Source organism: Felis catus, chromosome E2, assembly GCF_018350175.1.
Source record: "Felis catus isolate Fca126 chromosome E2, F.catus_Fca126_mat1.0, whole genome shotgun sequence".
In the NCBI taxonomy this organism is placed as follows: Eukaryota; Metazoa; Chordata; class Mammalia; order Carnivora; family Felidae; genus Felis; species Felis catus.
In genome coordinates this window covers 6,559,764-6,576,873 of record NC_058382.1, presented here as the reverse complement: position 1 = coordinate 6,576,873, position 17,110 = coordinate 6,559,764, and the positions used below count along the sequence as shown (strand labels likewise).

Genomic DNA, 17,110 nt, shown 5'->3' with positions numbered 1-17,110 from the left:
AGAGAGGGGAGAGGGAGACAGAATCCCAAGCAGGCTTGACACCGTTAGCACAGAGCCGAAGTGGGGCTCTTTCTCATGGCTGTGAGATCGGGACCTGCGTGGAAATCAAGAGTCAGACGCTTCAGGGGACTGACCCACGCAGGCGCCCGTGTGTACAAAGTTTTGTGTGGACATGCCTTTACTTCCGGGTATAAACCTGGTGTGGAATTGCTGGGTCACACGGTAAATATGTTTAACTGTTGGAGGAACCACCAGACTATTTTCCAAAGTGGCTGCACCATTTTGCATTTCCACGAGCAGTTATGAGGGTTCCATTTCCTCCACATATTCATCAACGCTTGCAATTTTCTTTTTTCTTTTTCTTTCTTTTTTTTTTTTTTAACTATATCTCAATTGTGGTTTTGATGTTCATTTCTCTGAAGAAAAATGATATTGGGCATCTTTTCATGTGCTTATGCTATGCATAACTTCAAGGTATATATCTTTTCACTAAATATAGATTGTTAGCATTTCTCATAGCTGCATAATATTTCACTGGATGTGTATACTTTTATTCATTCAATTAATTCTCTATTAGCAGACCTAAAATTATACTTTTATATCAACTTGGCCTGCTTGTTCCATTATTTCTTTTGCAACTTTTCCTAAAAGTGGATTTTTTTTTTTTGGATTCTAGCAAAATCTCTATTGAAAGTGTTCAATACGAAGTGTTAAGCCATTCCCCTAATAGTCAGTCACGTAACACTGCTGTAAGAAATGTGTGTTTTGGAATGCTATCTATTTAAAAATTTTTTATGTTTATTTATTTTGGACAGAGAGAGACAGAGTGTGAGCAGGGGAGGGACAGAGAAAGGGAGACATAGAATGTGAAGCAGACTCCAGGCTCTGATTGTCAGCACAGAGTCCGACGCGGGGCTCGAACTCACAAACCACAAGATCATGACCTGAGCCAAAGTCAGATGCTTAACTGACTGAGTCACTCAGGTGCCCCCAGAATGCTATCTACTTTTAGATAGAAGTCCTATAATCAGCCATCTGACCAAAAACTTATTTTTTTATATGAGAAATATTGTTTTTTTAGTTCATAGAATGTAAGATGAAAAACTTATTTTTGGTATATGTTCGCTCAAATCTCTGAAGTTCTGACCCTTACTTAATCATATTGAAGGAACTTTTAATCATATCCTTCCTCTTCTCTGATACTGATTATTCTTATTTGATTCTTTTTTTCTCTTACTTGATTCTTTATGAAATTAACTGGGTAGCATTTCCAGAATAGGTACAGATAATGTGACGAGGTGTTACTGCTCATCCTTTTCTTGTTCTTGGCTTTAAAGAAGGTACTTTATTGTTTTACTGAACATATTTAGGACGTGTTGGATTGTTTTTATTGAATGAAATTCACAAAACAACGTTAACTATTTTAAAGTCAACAATGCAGTGGATTTTAGTACATATGTAACATTGTGCCCTCACTTCTGTCTAGTTCCAGAGCATTTTTATCACTCTGAGGGGAATCCTCTAACAATTAAGCAGTCACTCTATACTCCCCTGCTCCCCCAGACCATGACAACCACCAATCTGCTTTCTGTCTCTGTGGATTTACCTATTCTGCATATTTCATAGAAGTGGAATCACACAACATGTGACCTTTGGTGTCTGGCTTGTTTCACTTGGTATGTCTCATGGTTGTGTGTTGTATCCCGGGGTGCTCCTTCAGTGCTTAGCCAGACTATTTTGTTTACAACTCTGCCTTACCGTTCATTTCCTACTTGCATTGAGTGTACAGATCAGCCAGAGGGAAAGCTTAGGGTCTTCTCAGGTTTTTTTCTGAGTAGGTGTCCTGCCCTGTGCATGTACTTGGCTTTATACATTCCCCAGTATGCACTGGTGCTTTTATTTCTTTCTTCTTTATTTTTAACGTTTATTCATTTTTGAGAGACAGAGAGAGACAGAGCATGAGTAAGGGGGAGGGGCAGAGAGATTGGGAGACACAGCATCGGAAGCAGGCTCCAGGCTCTGAGCTGTCAGCACGGAGCCCAATGCGGGACTTGAACTCACGAACTGCAAGATCATGACCTGAACTGAAGCCGGACACTTAACCAACTGAGCCATCCAGGCGCCCCTGAACTCGGTTTATATAAAGCATGTTTTTATAGTTTCATTCAATGTGTATATAGCCAGAAAGAATAGCCTTGTCCAATATGCTTTAATTTTTTTCCCATTGGTTTGGCTTTATTTCTTTCACATAACAATTAATGAAAATGGTTTGTTAGATAATGCTTTGCTGAGCACATTGGGTCTTCAAACTGAGCCATGTATGAAGACTTTTGAGGAGGTACACTAACCCATGTGATTTTAAAGGAATAGATGTCCAAATTCTCACCTTTTACTTCTTCTCCCAAACACTGACCTGTGTGAGAGGCCCCCGTTGGGGGCGTCACGCTGTGTTGTCTCTCCTTTCATGGCGCCTTTTGCAGACCCCACTTTCACTTCCTAGAAGAAAGTGCCCACACACTCACGGTCTGGTGTTTCTTTGCTCCAGAGTGCAGTAGCCTTTGGGGCTCCATACAAAGGGACAGATGGCCTTGAAATCAGGCGAGTGACAGTAGCAGTGATAGCATCTGGGCCCAGAGGAAATGTGCACTCAAAGTGAACTTACTTTTCAGCCCACAGGTCCCAGCTCTGGGAGCAAAATCCATCAAGCGAAGCAAGGAGCGGGTCTCAGGACCTGCGTGCGGTCATTTGTGGGGACACCACTGACCAGAGACCAAGATTTCTAACCAGGAATTTAGGACAATGCAAGGAGAAACTAGAGACCCAGCGTCCCCGTTACTGGCTGTTTTCCAATAACAGAAGAAAATGATTAAGGACCAGGTGACTTTATCTTATTCGTCCCTTAATTCTGTGATTGATTTTTGGAGGACTTTAAAATGCAACTGAATTAAATGGAAGAGTATACATTGGTAAATAGGATTTGTTTAGAAATAGATTTAGATTCCGATTCCAGTATCGAGGCAGACAGGCTCAGGAACATGTTGTTGTTAGGATCCACACTAACCCGTGTTAGAACATCCCGTGTGACTGGAGCATCTTTTGGGCTACGTTAGCTGTCGGCTTATGTCTGATGTCTCTGATGGCCATCACAACTGGAGAATCACGATGATCACAGGATAGACCATGACTGAGGAGAAAGCAGACTGGTTCCACAAGGATGTCACTATATATTTCATGGCACCTAGGCATCCGGACTTTTGTCTAGGGGTGCTTCCTAGACGTGATATGGTGTCTTGAACTTCCACTTTCTCCTAAGTGCAAAACAGGGTTCCTCAGAGTCCTCTTTGAGAATAGACCAGGAGACCTCAGTGGGCACAGTTTTTTCTGGGACCATAACGAGAGAGCCCATGGATCCAGCCTTGCGGCCATCAGGGTTATTCTGAAAATAAAACCCAGGTGACCTAAGAAAATGGAAGGACTGCATGACTTTAAAAAGTCCTTATGAACAGGGGGCTGAACTGGTTGGTGTTTGAGTTCAAATATGGCAGTAGAGAGTTGAAGGTACTGTTGTTGGGTAAGGTTGTTGGGATCCAGGCAGTTTGCTTTCAAACTCCCCCTTAATGAAAGATAGTACATGCTCCTTGCTCATGTTCAAAGCCAATTTCTACTGTCTCCTATTTTATTTACTAAATATTTTTAATGTTTGTTTATTTTTGAGAGAAAGAGAGACAGAGCATGAGCAAGGGAGGGGCAGAGAGAGAGGGAGACACAGTCTGAAGCAGACTCCAGGCTCTGAGCTGTCAGCACAGAGCCTGATGCAGGGCTTGAACCCACGGACCACGAGATCATGACCTGAGCTGAAGTCGGATGCTTAACCAACTGAGCCACCCAGGCACCCATATTTAAAAAAAAATTTTTTTTTTTTACATTTATTTATTTTTGAAAGACAGAGAGAGACAGCATGAGCAGGGAAGGGGCAGAGAGAGAGAGAGACAGAGTCAGAAGCAGGCTCCAGGTTCCGAGCTGTCAACACAGAGCCTGACGTGGGTCTTGAACCCATGAACCATGAGATCATGACCTGAGCTGAAGTTGGACCCTTAACTGACTGAGCCACCCAGGTGCCCCTGGGCGCCCCTATTTTATTTGTTTTTTGAGATACAGTATATTTTTAAGGATTTTTTTAAAGTTTATTTTTGAGAGAGAGAGAGAGAGAGAGCGGGGGAGAGGAAGAGAGAGAGGGAAACACAGAATCTGAACCAGGGTGCAGGCTCTGAGCTGTCAGCACCCTGACGTGAGGCTTGAATCATGAACTGTGAGATCAACACCTGAACCAAAGTCAGACGCTTGACCGACTAAGCTACCCAGGCACCCCATTGGAATACAGTATATTTTTAAAGTTTATTTATTTTGAGAGAGGGAGTGTGTGTGTGAGTGAGGGAGGGGCAGAGGGAGAGAGAGAATCCCAGGAGGCCCTGTGACTCAAGGCTCAAACCCACGAACTGTGAGATCATGACCTGAGCCTAAATCGAGAGTGAGCCGACTGAGCCATCCAGGTGCCATCTCCTTCTATTACCTTTTAAATATTAACCCCATAGAACAGCCTGGATATATTTTAAAGGTAAAAAACTCCAATGATTACAGAGTTATATAGCAAAACTATGATTCTTCTTCATGTATATATACAGCCAGTGCTTCAAATACATATATTGGAAATGTTTTTAGTTTAGCAGAATTTAATGACTACTTATTACAGAAACTTCTGATTTGTTGAATGATACTTCACTGCGTGCTTACTGAGCATTTTGTTCTACATACTTTAAACATGGATGTATTTTGCTTCTATAGCAACATAGTTTAAAAAATATCTGGGGTGCCTTAGTGGCTCAGTCAGTTAAGTATCTGACTTTGGCTAAGGTCATGATTGTGTGGTTCGTGAGCTGCGTCGGGCTCTGTGCTGACAGCTCAGAGCCTGGAGCCTGCTTCGGATTCTTTGTCTCCCTCTCTCTCTCTGCCCCTCCCCTGCTCACACTCTGTCTCTCTCTGTCTCTCAAAAATGAATAAACGTTAAAAAAATTTTTTTTTTTTTTTAACTATCCAAAGACCTGGGGGCACCTGGGTGGTTCAGTCAGTTAAGTGTCTGACTTCAGCTCAGGTCATGATCTTGCAGTTCACGAGTTCAAGCCCCGCGTTGGGCTCTGCGCTGACAGCTCAGAGCCTGAAGCCTGTTTCGGATTCTGTGTGTCCCTCTCTCTCTGCCCCTCCCCTGCTCACACTATCTTTCTCTCTCTCAAAAATAAATAAACATTGGGGCGCCTGGGTGGCTTAGTCGGTTAAGCGTCCGACTTCGGCTCAGGTCATGATCTCGCGGTTCGTGAGTTCGAGCCCCGCGTCGGGCTCTGTGCTGACAGCTCAGAGCCTGGAGCCTGTTTCAGATTCTGTGTCTCCCTCTCTCTGACACTCCCCCATTCATGCTCTGTCTCTCTCTGTCTCAAAAATAAATAAACGTTAAAAAAAAAAAAAAGAAAAATAAACATTAAAAAACTTTAATAAAATTAAAAATAAAACAAAAAATAATAAATTAAAAAAATATACCAAAGACCTAAGTGTACATATGTGGCCTATGTGGCGAAAATGAGAACAACTCCCCTTATATTCCTTCCATTTCAGGAACTCGAGGAACAGTCATGTTAAACAGGACTGTGTTGTTACAGGAATCGCTGACACTGGAGGATGTGGCCGTGGACTTCACCCAGGAGGAGTGGCGGCTCCTGGCCCCCGCCCAGAAGGACCTGTACCGGGACGTGATGCTGGAGAACTTCAGGAACCTGGTGTCAGTGGGTGAGGATGGCTCCCCTGTGTCTCTCTTTTAGGGGGTTCCCAGTCAGTGGCCTTTCCTCTGTCAGCTTCGGAGAGCTCTGGCGTGTCTGTGCTCCTCTGACATGTAGGTTCTCAGTCCGTCCCCTCTGGCCCCAGATTCGAGGGTGTCATGTGCCTTTCCCGAGACAAGCCCTTTATCTTTGCCTGCCTGGAAATTGCAATTGCATGGCCCCTGACATAGAACGTTGTTCTGTGTTGGCAGACCACGGCCCAGTTCACAGAGCCTGCCTCTTCTGTCGTTTCCCACGAACAGGGTATGTGGCCAGCATGCCGGCTGCACTCTCCAGACTGGAACGAGGGGGATGGTGGATGACAGAAGATGAAACCCGCCGTTGGATCTGTCCAGGTGAGAGCCAGTGGGGAAGATGGTGAGGAGGTCGCATTTAGTCACTCAGAGTGTCACGGCTGCAAGGGTGTCTGAGGACGTGTGTCACAGAGCTCCGAGAATCTCCCGTAGAAGGGTCCTTTCTCTTTTAGGTGCTTAGAGGACCTGTCTCTGCTTGGGTTCAATTCGTGGTTGTTTCATACAGGTCTCTGTTATTTTTCTCTCTGGGTTTCTTTTTCGAATCTTCAGATCTCATCAGCCTTCTTTGCCCGGTGCTGTATCATCACCTGTTCCTTCTGTTTCCCTTGCTCCAAAAGTCCACCTTCCACACCTCTCTCCAAAGAGAAGTGTTCAATTTGAGCCCCGTCTTCTGACCAGTGCCCCTTCCTGTCCCTTTGGATAACGTCATTTTCCCTTCCTAACATTCACTTCCGGTTTTGATTGGGAGTTAGGATTTCAACATGTGAATTTGGGAGGGACGTAACTTCTGATCTTCCCATCCTGCATCCGGGCTGTGTAGAAAACCTCTCGTATCTCTCCTTTGACACCATGGCCACATGCACAGAACTTCTGATGCTACGTGTTGGGGTTTCTCCCCACACCAAGCAGTTCTTTGTGACACTGGCCGGGTGTCTTACGATTGAACTCAGTTCTGACATTATCTACCTGGAGGGTAGTGTTAGATCCCATAGGTTAAGGGCAGATCCCATGAGACTGCCCCCCGCTTTAGATATCAATCAGGTTACTCACAGCTTCTGTCTGACTTGGCTACAAATTCGAGGTTCCCATGACCTCCTCCCCCTCGAATTTGATTATTTGCTAGAGTAATTCAGAGAATTTGGGAGATGCATGGGCATCTTGGTTTCCATTGACCCTTCTCCCACTCTGCATGCATGGGAATTTGGGAGAATTTGGATATGGCAGAGGAGTCCAGGGAGAGTTTAGGACTAGAGATGGAAATATGGATTGAGTATATCTCGTGTGGCATGTGGACAGATTAAGAAGAGCCTTGGACAGAGGTGCCTGGGTGGCTCAGTCGGTTAAACGTCCAACTTCCTCTGAGGTCATGATCTCGCCGTCCGTGAGTTCAAGCCCATCATCGGGCTCTGTGCTGACAGCTCAGAGCCTGGAGCCTGCTTCTGATTCTGTCTCCCTTTCTCTCTGCCCCTCTCTACTCATGCTCTGTGTGTGTGTGTCTCTCTCTCTCAAAAATAAATAGATATCTAAAAAAAAAAAAAATAAAGGAGCCTTGGACAGCTAGGAATCAGAAAGGTGGCCATTTGTTAAACGCAGGGTTTCCCAGACCCTTTCTTTTGAGAGCGTGTTTTTGTTAGCTTCAGGGTGATGGCCTGGGCTGGTCTATATATCATGCTGTAAAACAGGCCCTCTTGAGCCTAATTGGTCGAGCCACAGTCTTCATATGTGCTGGAAGAAATTGAATTTAGTGAGAAGTAAAGCAATATATTCTAGAAGTAAGATTTTAGTAGAAAATAGAGAACAGGGGCTTCTGGGCGGCTCAGTTGGTTGAGTGTCTGACTTCGGCTCAGGTCATGATCTTGCAGGTTCGTGAGTTAGAGCCCCGCATCGGGCTCTCTGCTGTCAATACAGAGCCCACTTTGGATCCTCTGTCCCCCTTCTCTCTCTCCCCCTCCCCTGCTCACATGCATGAGTGCACTCTTCCTCTCTCTCTCAAAAATAAATAATAAACATAAAAAAAAAAAGAAAACGGGACAAATTGGCATGTAAAACATGGAGGTTCTGCTTTGAATGAGGCGTCTCGTGCTACAGTCCTGGGCTGGGTGAAGTTAATTGTCAGTGAACGGTAAAGCTAGGAGTACTTTAGAAACCGAGGGGAAACAGTTCACAGTGACGCAGAGTGGGAGAAGGGTGGCATGATATGTGGGAGGCATAAATAAGATTGGAGTAAAGATGATGAAGGGCAAAGAACGCAGGTGTGAGTGTGGGAATGGGCACAGCCGTGTGGGGGCTGTCAGAGGATTAGCCTGACTGCAGCCACATGAAGGCCAGGTTTAGAAGGAATTCGTGGGGGAAACATGGATAAATGAGGTCATCGTTGGAGACGTAACTTATTTCCAGGCTAACTGTTGGGACTTGGTTAGTAAGTGAGGTAGAATGGTGGAGCTGTAAGTTGGATTTGCATTGTCCTTGGATGTGTGGTCTCCCTTTTTAACTGAGTGGCAGTGGTGTATATGCATCCAGTAGTTCTAAGAAAAATGGAAGGCAAAGCCGCCAAGAATCTTGGTCTAGGATCAGAAATGTGATCCTTTAGCATCCTGTAAATGATGGAAACCAAGATGTATATGTAGAATTTTGAAAGAGGGGCACCTGGCTGGCCCAGTTCGTTAAGCGTCCGACTCTCGATTTCGGCTCAGGTCATGATCTCATGGTTCGTGAGTTTGAGCCCCATGTCGGGCTCTGTGCTGACAGCATGGAACCTGCTTGGGATTCTCTCTCTTTCCTTCTCTCTCTGCCCTCTTCACCCCCACTCATTGTCTCTCTCTCTCTCTCTCTCTCTCTCTCAAGTAAACTTAAAAAAAAAAGAATTTTGGGAAAAGATGCTATTGGGGGCAAGGTGTCGGTTTGGGGGCTCATTACACTGACATGGGAACAGTTGGAATATTCCTTGTGTGCAAGTACAAAATGTAAATGTGACAGAAGAAGGTGACAGCCCCTCGTGTGGTATTGTGATGTAAGAAACATGTATTTGGTCTTTCGCCCTGGTTCCTGGCACAGAGTGTCTACAACCCTTGTAATTTCCTGACTATGGGCATGTTTATTTCCCTTATTAATGTAGACAATGTTTGTTGCTTCTCCCTGGGTTCTTCCCCCCCCCCCCTTTGGTATTTTTGTTTCTAATTAAATTTTTAGTTTTAATTCCGCTATAGTTAACATACGGTGTTATATTCACTTCAGGTGTCCGATATAGTGATTCGACAATTGGACGCACTACTCAGTGCTGATCATGATAGATAAACGTAATCTTAATCCCCTTCACCTATTTCACCTACCCCCACCCTCCTCCCCTCTGGTAACTGTCAGTTTGTTTTCTATAGTTGAGAGTCTGTTTTTTTGGTTTGTCTCTCTTTTTTTTTTTTTCCCCTTTGTGTATTTTTGTTTCTTTTTTTGAGAGAGCATGCACTTGCGAGCAGGGGAGGAGCAGAGAGAGAGGGAGAGAGTCTTAAGCAGGCTCCACAGTCAGTGTGGATCCTGACCCGGGACTCAACCTCATGAACCATGAGATTATGACTTGAGCTGAAAGCAAGAGTCGGACACTTAACAGACTGAGCCACCCAGGCGCCCCTGTTTTTGTTTCTTAAAGTTCACATATGAGTGAAATCATATGGTATTTGTCTTCCTCCATGGGCTTTTTTTTTTTCTAATGTTCATTTATTTGTTTTGAGAGAGAGAGCTGGGGAGGGGCAGAAAGAGAGGGAGAGAGAGAATCCCAAGCAGGCTCTGCACTGTCAGCACAGAGCCTGATGTGGAGCTCGATCTCACAAACCATGAGATCATGACCAGAGCTGAAATCAAGAGGTGGACCCTTAACTGACTGAACCATCCAGGCGCCCCAGTCCATGGGCTGTTTAAAACCCAAACTCCTGGCGTGCCTGGGTGGCTCAGTCAGTTGAGCATCCAATTCTTGATTTCATCTCAGGTCATGCTCTCACAGTTTGTGAGTTTGAGTCCCTCATGGGGCTCTGTGATGACGGCACAGAGCCTGCTTGGGTTTCTCTGTCTCCCTCTCTCTCTGCCTCCCCGCCGCCCCCAACACTCTCTCTCTCAAAAATAAATAAATAAACATTTAAAAACCCAAACTCCTAATGTTCCAGTAATTGTAAACATGGTCCCGTACTTTCATCTTTCAACGTACTCATTTATCCAAGTGCGAACCCAACCAGTTTCCTGTCTTTATGTGACATTTATACACTGGTGATTTCTACATTGTTATTTCTAGTTGAGACCTTTCTTAGGATTTACATATCCAATCAAGCTCTTCGTGTCTGTATCAGCTATCCAAAACGCCTCTGAAGGCTGATACACTCGCTTAATTTCCCCACATTCCAAACCCCAATAATATTTCCCATCTCATTAAAAGTCACTACCCACCTGTCAATTGGCCTAGGTCAAATACTTCAGAATAAGACCTGATTCCTCACGTGTATTAATTCCCCCCAAGTTGAAGTTGTGAGCGAGCCTTGTCTTTTCTCTCTCCACATTATGTTCTGACTCTGTCCACCTCACTCTCCATTGCTCCCTGAACCCACTTTTCACAGTTTGTACCTGCTTTCTCTGTCACTGCTTGCTTAATTTGGTTTTTCTTAACTAGAACGTATGCTCAGTGGAAACAGGAAATGTGTTTCTATGTCCTCGTCACCAGCACAATGCCTGGTACATGGTCATAGTTTCCTAAGGATTTATGGATGTATGAATGTGTCCCACAACATTTTAAAACAGATATCCTTCTATCTCCTCTGGGAACTTGGTTTTATTGGACTTTCTTAGCATGCTTTGTAAGGTCACAGTTAGAAAGGAGCCAAATCTATGTTTATTCATTTTGAGTGATCTAACCTTATTTAAGCACTGACTATTCTTACCTTTCTTCTTTGCTTATATTATTGTGCTTAACCTTTGTTCAAATGATAACAAACATATTTCCTGGAGTTTCTTTAAAATGAGGTCATAGTGTTGTCAATAAGGAACCAACCTACACAGATCCACTTGAGAAATAGTTTTAGTATATATCAAGCTGATATATCAAGCTCATGGAAAGATTCATTCTTCTCTTCTTTCCTAGAGATCAAGAAAGATGGTGGCCATCTACAGGGGCACTTGCAAAATCAAAGATGTCCAAAGAGAATGAAACAATGCCATGAACATAATGCGTTTGGAAACATTGTTCATCGGAGTAAAAGTAATTTTCCTGTAAGGCAAAGTCATGACATCTTTGACTTACATGGGAAAACGCTGAAGTCAAATTTAAGTTCAGTTAACCGGAACAGAAGCTATGAAGTAAAGAACCTGACTGAGGTTAATGGGGATATGAAATCCTTTTCCCATACAAAGCATGACCAGTATTGTATTGAAATTAAATTTCCTGAAAGTGGAAATTCTGCAAATACAAATTCCCAATTCATCAAGCATCAGAGAACTCAAAAGACAGAGAAACCCCACGTATGCGGTGAGTGTGGAAAAGGCTTCTTCAAGAAGTCTCGGCTCACGGATCATCAGAGAGTGCACACAGGAGAGAAGCCTCATGGATGCAGCATGTGCGGCAAAGCCTTTTCCAGAAAGTCCAGGCTCACCGAACACCAGAAAACTCACATAGGAGAGAGGCGGTACGCATGCACTGAATGTGACAGATCATTCCCCAAGAAATCACGGCTCCTTGTGCATCAGAAAACTCACACAGGAGAGAAACCCTATGTATGCAGTGAGTGCGGAAAAGGCTTCTTCAAGAAGTCTCGGCTCATTAACCATCAGAGAGTTCACACGGGAGAGAAGCCCCATGGATGCAGTCTGTGTGACAAGGCATTTTCCAGAAAGTCCAGGCTCATTGAACACCAGAGAACTCACACAGGAGAAAAACCTTATGAATGCACCCAATGTGACAAAACGTTCCGCTGGAAGTCGCAGCTCAATGCCCATCAGAAGACTCATACAGGAGAGAAACCGTATATATGCAGTGATTGTGGGAAAGGCTTCATTCAGAAGGGCAATCTCATCGTACACCAGCGGACGCACACTGGGGAGAAACCTTACGTATGCAGTGACTGTGGAAAAGGCTTCATTCAGAAGGGCAATCTCCTTAAACATCAACGCATTCACACTGGAGAGAAACCCTATGTATGCACCGAATGTGGGAAAGGCTTTAGCCAGAAGACCTGCCTCATATCCCATCAGCGGTTTCACACTGGAAAGACACCCTTTGTGTGTAGTGAGTGTGGAAAATCCTGTTCCCACAAGTCCGGTCTCATTAACCACAGGAGGATTCACACAGGAGAGAAACCCTATACCTGCGGTGACTGTGGGAAGGCCTTTAGAGATAAGTCGTGCCTTAACAGACACCGGAGGACTCATACAGGAGAGAGGCCCTACAGGTGCACTGACTGTGGGAAGGCTTTCTCCCACCTGTCTTGCCTCGTTTACCATAAGGGAATGTTGCACGCAAGAGAGAAAGGTGTACGTCCAGTCACGGTGGGGAATCCTTTCTCAGAGAGCCACAGCCCGTCACGTTCAAGTGATAGCACGCAGGAGAAAGACCCTGTTAATAAGGTGTCCAGGCCAATGCCTTCTGTAGCGGCTCAGACTTCGTTACGCCTCTGTGGGCTCCTAGCAAATAGGAACACAGCCACGGTGGGACAGCCAGGTGCTAGGTGTGCACCACCAGCAGATAACCAAGTTTGCACAGGGAAACCTGTTGAATGCAGTGAATGTGGTGCTGCCTTCACCGACCAGTTGCGTCATAGTTTATGTCCCAAAAAGCACACAGGCATAAAGTGTGATACAATCTAGGTGGAAAGCCCTTGAATAAAACCTGCCAGGTCAGTGTGTGGCTGACAGGCGTATACTGAGACGCATAGTGTAAAGCCCGGGAATAGTATAAAAAGACAAATAGAATAAAGATCCAGAAAGCCTTTGTGGAAAGATAGAGCCTGCCGGGTGTCTCACGGGTCCCATATCAGCAGTGAGCTCATAGCTGGTAGAAATATAATGACTGTGGGAAAGTCCTTCCCCAGAGAGAAGACCTCACTAGGTGCCAGACGGTTCCCACAGGAGAGAAACTGTTGGAAGAGCTTTGAAGGCAGTGACTGTGGCAGGACTGTCACTGAAGCATCCTCAGGCTGGGGAAATCCTACAGAAAAAAAGGACTCTGAGCACACCAACTGTGGAACGTCTTCAGCAAAATAGCAGCAAACACATCCAGCGAATACGCCCTGTGAAAGTGAATATTTCAGAGATTTCTGCCAGAAGTCTAGCCTCATTCCACACCGTGCACATTTCAGGACAATATACCTTGAATCAGACTCCTAATTGATGTGATGGTGACTCCTTAATTCAAAGGAGGTGGTAGATGGTGCACATCAGTGGTTAGAACTATAACCGTGCACCCCCCCTTTTCTGGGGGGCGCATGAATCTTTCATTCCCACCCAGGATCAGTATTTGGTTAGCTCCTGTATTATTTTGGTTCTAAATTTATTCAGTTAATTTTAGACCACTGAAATCCTTCAAAAGGAAGCTGAATACATTTAATTCAGTGTTGTACTGTGGCATATTTGGATTCATTTGACTTTGTAAATATCCCCCAAAGGAACAACTACTCGGAACTCCTGAATAACCTATCCGTCAAGTTCTTTGCCTAGAAGACAGTTCCCAGCCGGTACACACACTGCTCAGAAAACCTTTCATTAGCTATTTCCTTACATGATCTACAGATGCTGACAGTAGTGAACTAAATAAGAATCCTTGCTGCCTTTGAAGTGTTTTTTTTTTCTTTTTAAACTGAATTACATGCATATAGCACTTTGACCTTCCAGCACATGTAATCAGAGGATAGATACACCTACATTAGCTGAAAGGGACATAAGGTAAAAGGTACAAAGTATCATGGTAATTTCTTGCTGGAGGGGCATGTTATTATTTGGACAGGGATGGGGAAAAGATTCAGTTGGTTTTACATGTGTAAAATAGGATATGGATACTTTGTTAAAAGATACTATCTTTCTACCTGGATTATAAATCCCTACCCAGATAGTTTATAGATTTTCGCATATTCCCCAGCCCATAGCAGACTGGAAACAAATCCCATGGCTTTGAAAGGAAACTGAAAGTAAATGTGTGGCCTAAATGAATGACCCACTGGACTAATCAATCAAGCGGATTTTTGTTCACTTAAGGAAAGGAGCTACGGAAAAGAAATTTCAAAGATCAGAAAATTATAAGCAAAAAAAAAAGAATCCTGAATAGAGGCCCCTGGCAATAGAGAAAGGGCAGATCAGAGAAGGAATAGGATCCTCAGAGCAAGCCCAATTGATAGAAAATGACGTCACCTCCAAAAAGGAGGACAGTGCGTTAGATGGGTGGAGGTGAGATTCTTTCGATGCTGTGAAGCGCCCTGACCCTCGCTCCACAGTCTGCCCCCTGTTAGAGCTTTTATCTCAGGGATCCCAGCTCCTTTGTGATGTGATGAACTGGGACACGTAGCTTCATCACGCTCACTGTCCTGGGAACGGGGCCTTGTCCTCTCTCCTGTACTCAGGGTTCTTTCCCTTGCTTCAGGAAAGATCTGTCCAGCTTAAAAGCGGAGCGCTGATTACAAGGGAAAAAAGTGGAAATTTGCCATCAAGTGGCTGTCTCATCATTGAATTCCAAACACTGGATTTTTGAGGAATTTACTGCAACAGATGTTTTTTTGAGCGCCTGCACTGTGCCAGGCACTGTTGTAGACATGGGGTACACACTGGTGAACAAAACATGCAAAATAATGGCCTCTGGAAGGATGGATTTGGGACAGATGCTCTTCAAAGAATCAGAAATGGACTCTTGTTCGACTCAGGCTTCAGGTCATCTCCACTCCTCGTGTCACGAATCTGCACCGCCTCTCGTGCCCCGTGTCTTTGTCCTTGAATCTTCAGTCGGGGTCCCTGAAGGGGCTGCCCAGGCCTGCCTTGAACCCTGAGGCCCAGGTGCTGACTTACCTTTCCGAGGCTGGCGTCCCAGGTAAATAAAACATTTTAGTAGGATAGGTAATTCCAGATGGTCCTCTTTGAGAAGGCCATGTCTGTTTACATCCTCTAGGCTCCACCCCACACCTTCATAAAAATCGTAACAATTACTAAGCGTGCTGACTGCCAGATGATAATGGCATTGTTGGTTACTTAGACTCTGGAACGCTCCATTTCCGTCTTCGTGTATTTTAGGGAACTGCTTTTCTACCTTTGAAGCCTCATCATTTTCCCCTCCGTCCAGGTGCCACGTTCTCAGCTGTGGCACAGGGTGACGAGTGAGGATCCTAAGGTCTAAGGGCTTGGGTCTACATGGGTCACTGCCTTGTCTGGCTCATTGGAGTGGGTGTATTAGTCTTCTCGGGCTGTCATAACAGAGCACAGACTGGCTGGCTTATGCAACAGACATTTCTCACAATTCTGGAGGCTAAAGTCTGAGATCAAGGTCCCCATGGTTGGTTCCTTCCGAGGTCTTTCCTCGACTTGTACATGCCACCTTCTCCCTATGTCCTCATGTGGTATCTGGTCCAGGTTTCTTTTTCTTTTTTTTAATTCATTTTTATTAAAAAAATTTTTTTAATGTTCATTTATTTGGGGGGGGAGGACAGAGCGTGAGAGGGGGAGGGGCAGAGAGAGCAGGAGACACCGATCCGAAGCAGGCTCCAGGCTCTGACCTGTCAGCACAGAACCCAAGGAGAATGGACTCCCGAGGTCATGACCTGAGCTGAAGTCAGACGCTTAACCAACGGAGCCACCAAGGCGCCCAATATATATGTATATTTAATAGTTAATATTTATGCATATATTGTATGTATATTCAGCAAACAAGTGAGTTCCCTTTTACCTTGCGGGTCCCCAAGACCACCCTCAGGTATGCTAATTTGCTAAGAAGACTCAGAACTCAGAAAGCCTTTTATACTCGAGGTTACATTTATGATAGAAAGAATAGAGATTAAAACAGCCAAGGAAAAGCCACAGCGTGACTTGGGGGGCGGCTGTGTGTCCGTGCACCCCTGGAGAGGCTGGAGACTGAAGGCGGACATGCGTGTGTCCTGCCCAGCTGATTGAGCCCCCACACGGAGCAGACATCAAGCTCGGGAGTTTTCTGCTGGCAGTTTCCCCTGCCTTCTGTCGCAGGTGCATGCTGAGGAAGTAACACTGCCCGTGGCTCCATTGTGGGAGGCCATCTGGAAGCTCCATGTCTGGGACTTTGCTGTGCTCTGCCCTTTGCGCCACTTTTCTTGGCTCATGTTTACCTGTATCCTTTAACTATCATAAGCTGTAACAGCTTTCAGTGAGTTCTGAGTCCCGCTAGCAAATTATCATAGTCTTTCGGAATATTCTGCCCAGCTGCAGTAGCTCTGCTGCATTTTGGGTAATTTCTAGTTCACTAATTATCCCGTCAGTGCCTCTAATATGCTTTCAACCTGTGGGGGTGTTTCTTTTTTTCAGATATACTGTTCCTCAATTCTGCCTACCTGTCTCTTTATAGTTCCTGTTCCTTAGACATTTTAAAATACTCCTGGCGACATTTTAAAAAGATGTTTATTAATTTATTTATTCTGAGAGGGGGTGCAGAGAGAGAATCCCAAGCAGGCCCCACACTGTTGGTGCAGAGCCCGATGTGGAGGCTCGAACCCACGAACCGGGAGATCACGACCTGAGCTGAAACCAAGAGTCAGACGCTTAACTGACTGTGCCACCCAGGTGCCCTACCTTGCAACACTTTTTAAAAATTCCTGGGGCTCCTGGGTGGCGCAGTCGGTTAAGCGTCCGACTTCAGCCAGGTCACGATCTCGCGGTCCGTGAGTTTGAGCCCCGCGTCGGGCTCTGGGCTGATGGCTCAGAGCCTGGAGCCTGTTTCCGATTCTGTGTCTCCCTCTCTCTCTGCCCCTCCCCCATTCATGCTCTGTCTCTCTCTGTCCCAAAAATAAATAAACGTTGAAAAAAAAATATTAAAAAAAAAAAGAAAGTATAAATGCAGAATATCCCAATAGTATTTTCCTTCTACAGACTGATTTAAAATAGTTTTTAATGATTATTTATTTTTGAGAGAGAGACAGAGTGTGAGCAGGGAAGGGGCAGAGAGAGGGAGACATAGAATCCAAAGTGGCCTCCAGGCTCTGAGCTGTTAGCACAGAGCCTGATGTGGGGCTCGAACTCACA

At 44.9% G+C, this 17,110-nt stretch overlaps 1 protein-coding gene across 4 annotated transcripts in view; it reads left to right on the top strand.

Moving 5' to 3' along the window:
• The window catches only part of ZNF613 (zinc finger protein 613), a 36,151-nt gene that overhangs the window by 12,666 nt on the left and 6,375 nt on the right, over positions 1 to 17,110 (top strand). The window contains exons 2-5 of one of the 4 annotated variants that reach the window (XM_045046219.1): positions 2,670 to 2,877; positions 5,709 to 5,835; positions 6,128 to 6,220; positions 11,016 to 14,939. In XM_045046219.1, coding sequence (XP_044902154.1) covers positions 2,863 to 2,877; positions 5,709 to 5,835; positions 6,128 to 6,220; positions 11,016 to 12,733 — 1,953 coding nt within the window. In that variant the 5' untranslated portion in view covers positions 2,670 to 2,862 and the 3' untranslated portion in view covers positions 12,734 to 14,939. Of the gene's footprint in view, positions 1 to 2,669; positions 2,967 to 5,708; positions 5,836 to 6,127; positions 6,221 to 11,015; positions 14,940 to 17,110 lie in introns of those variants that run through there. The other 3 variants (XM_045046218.1, XM_045046217.1, XM_019818547.3) reach the window with 3 other exon arrangements.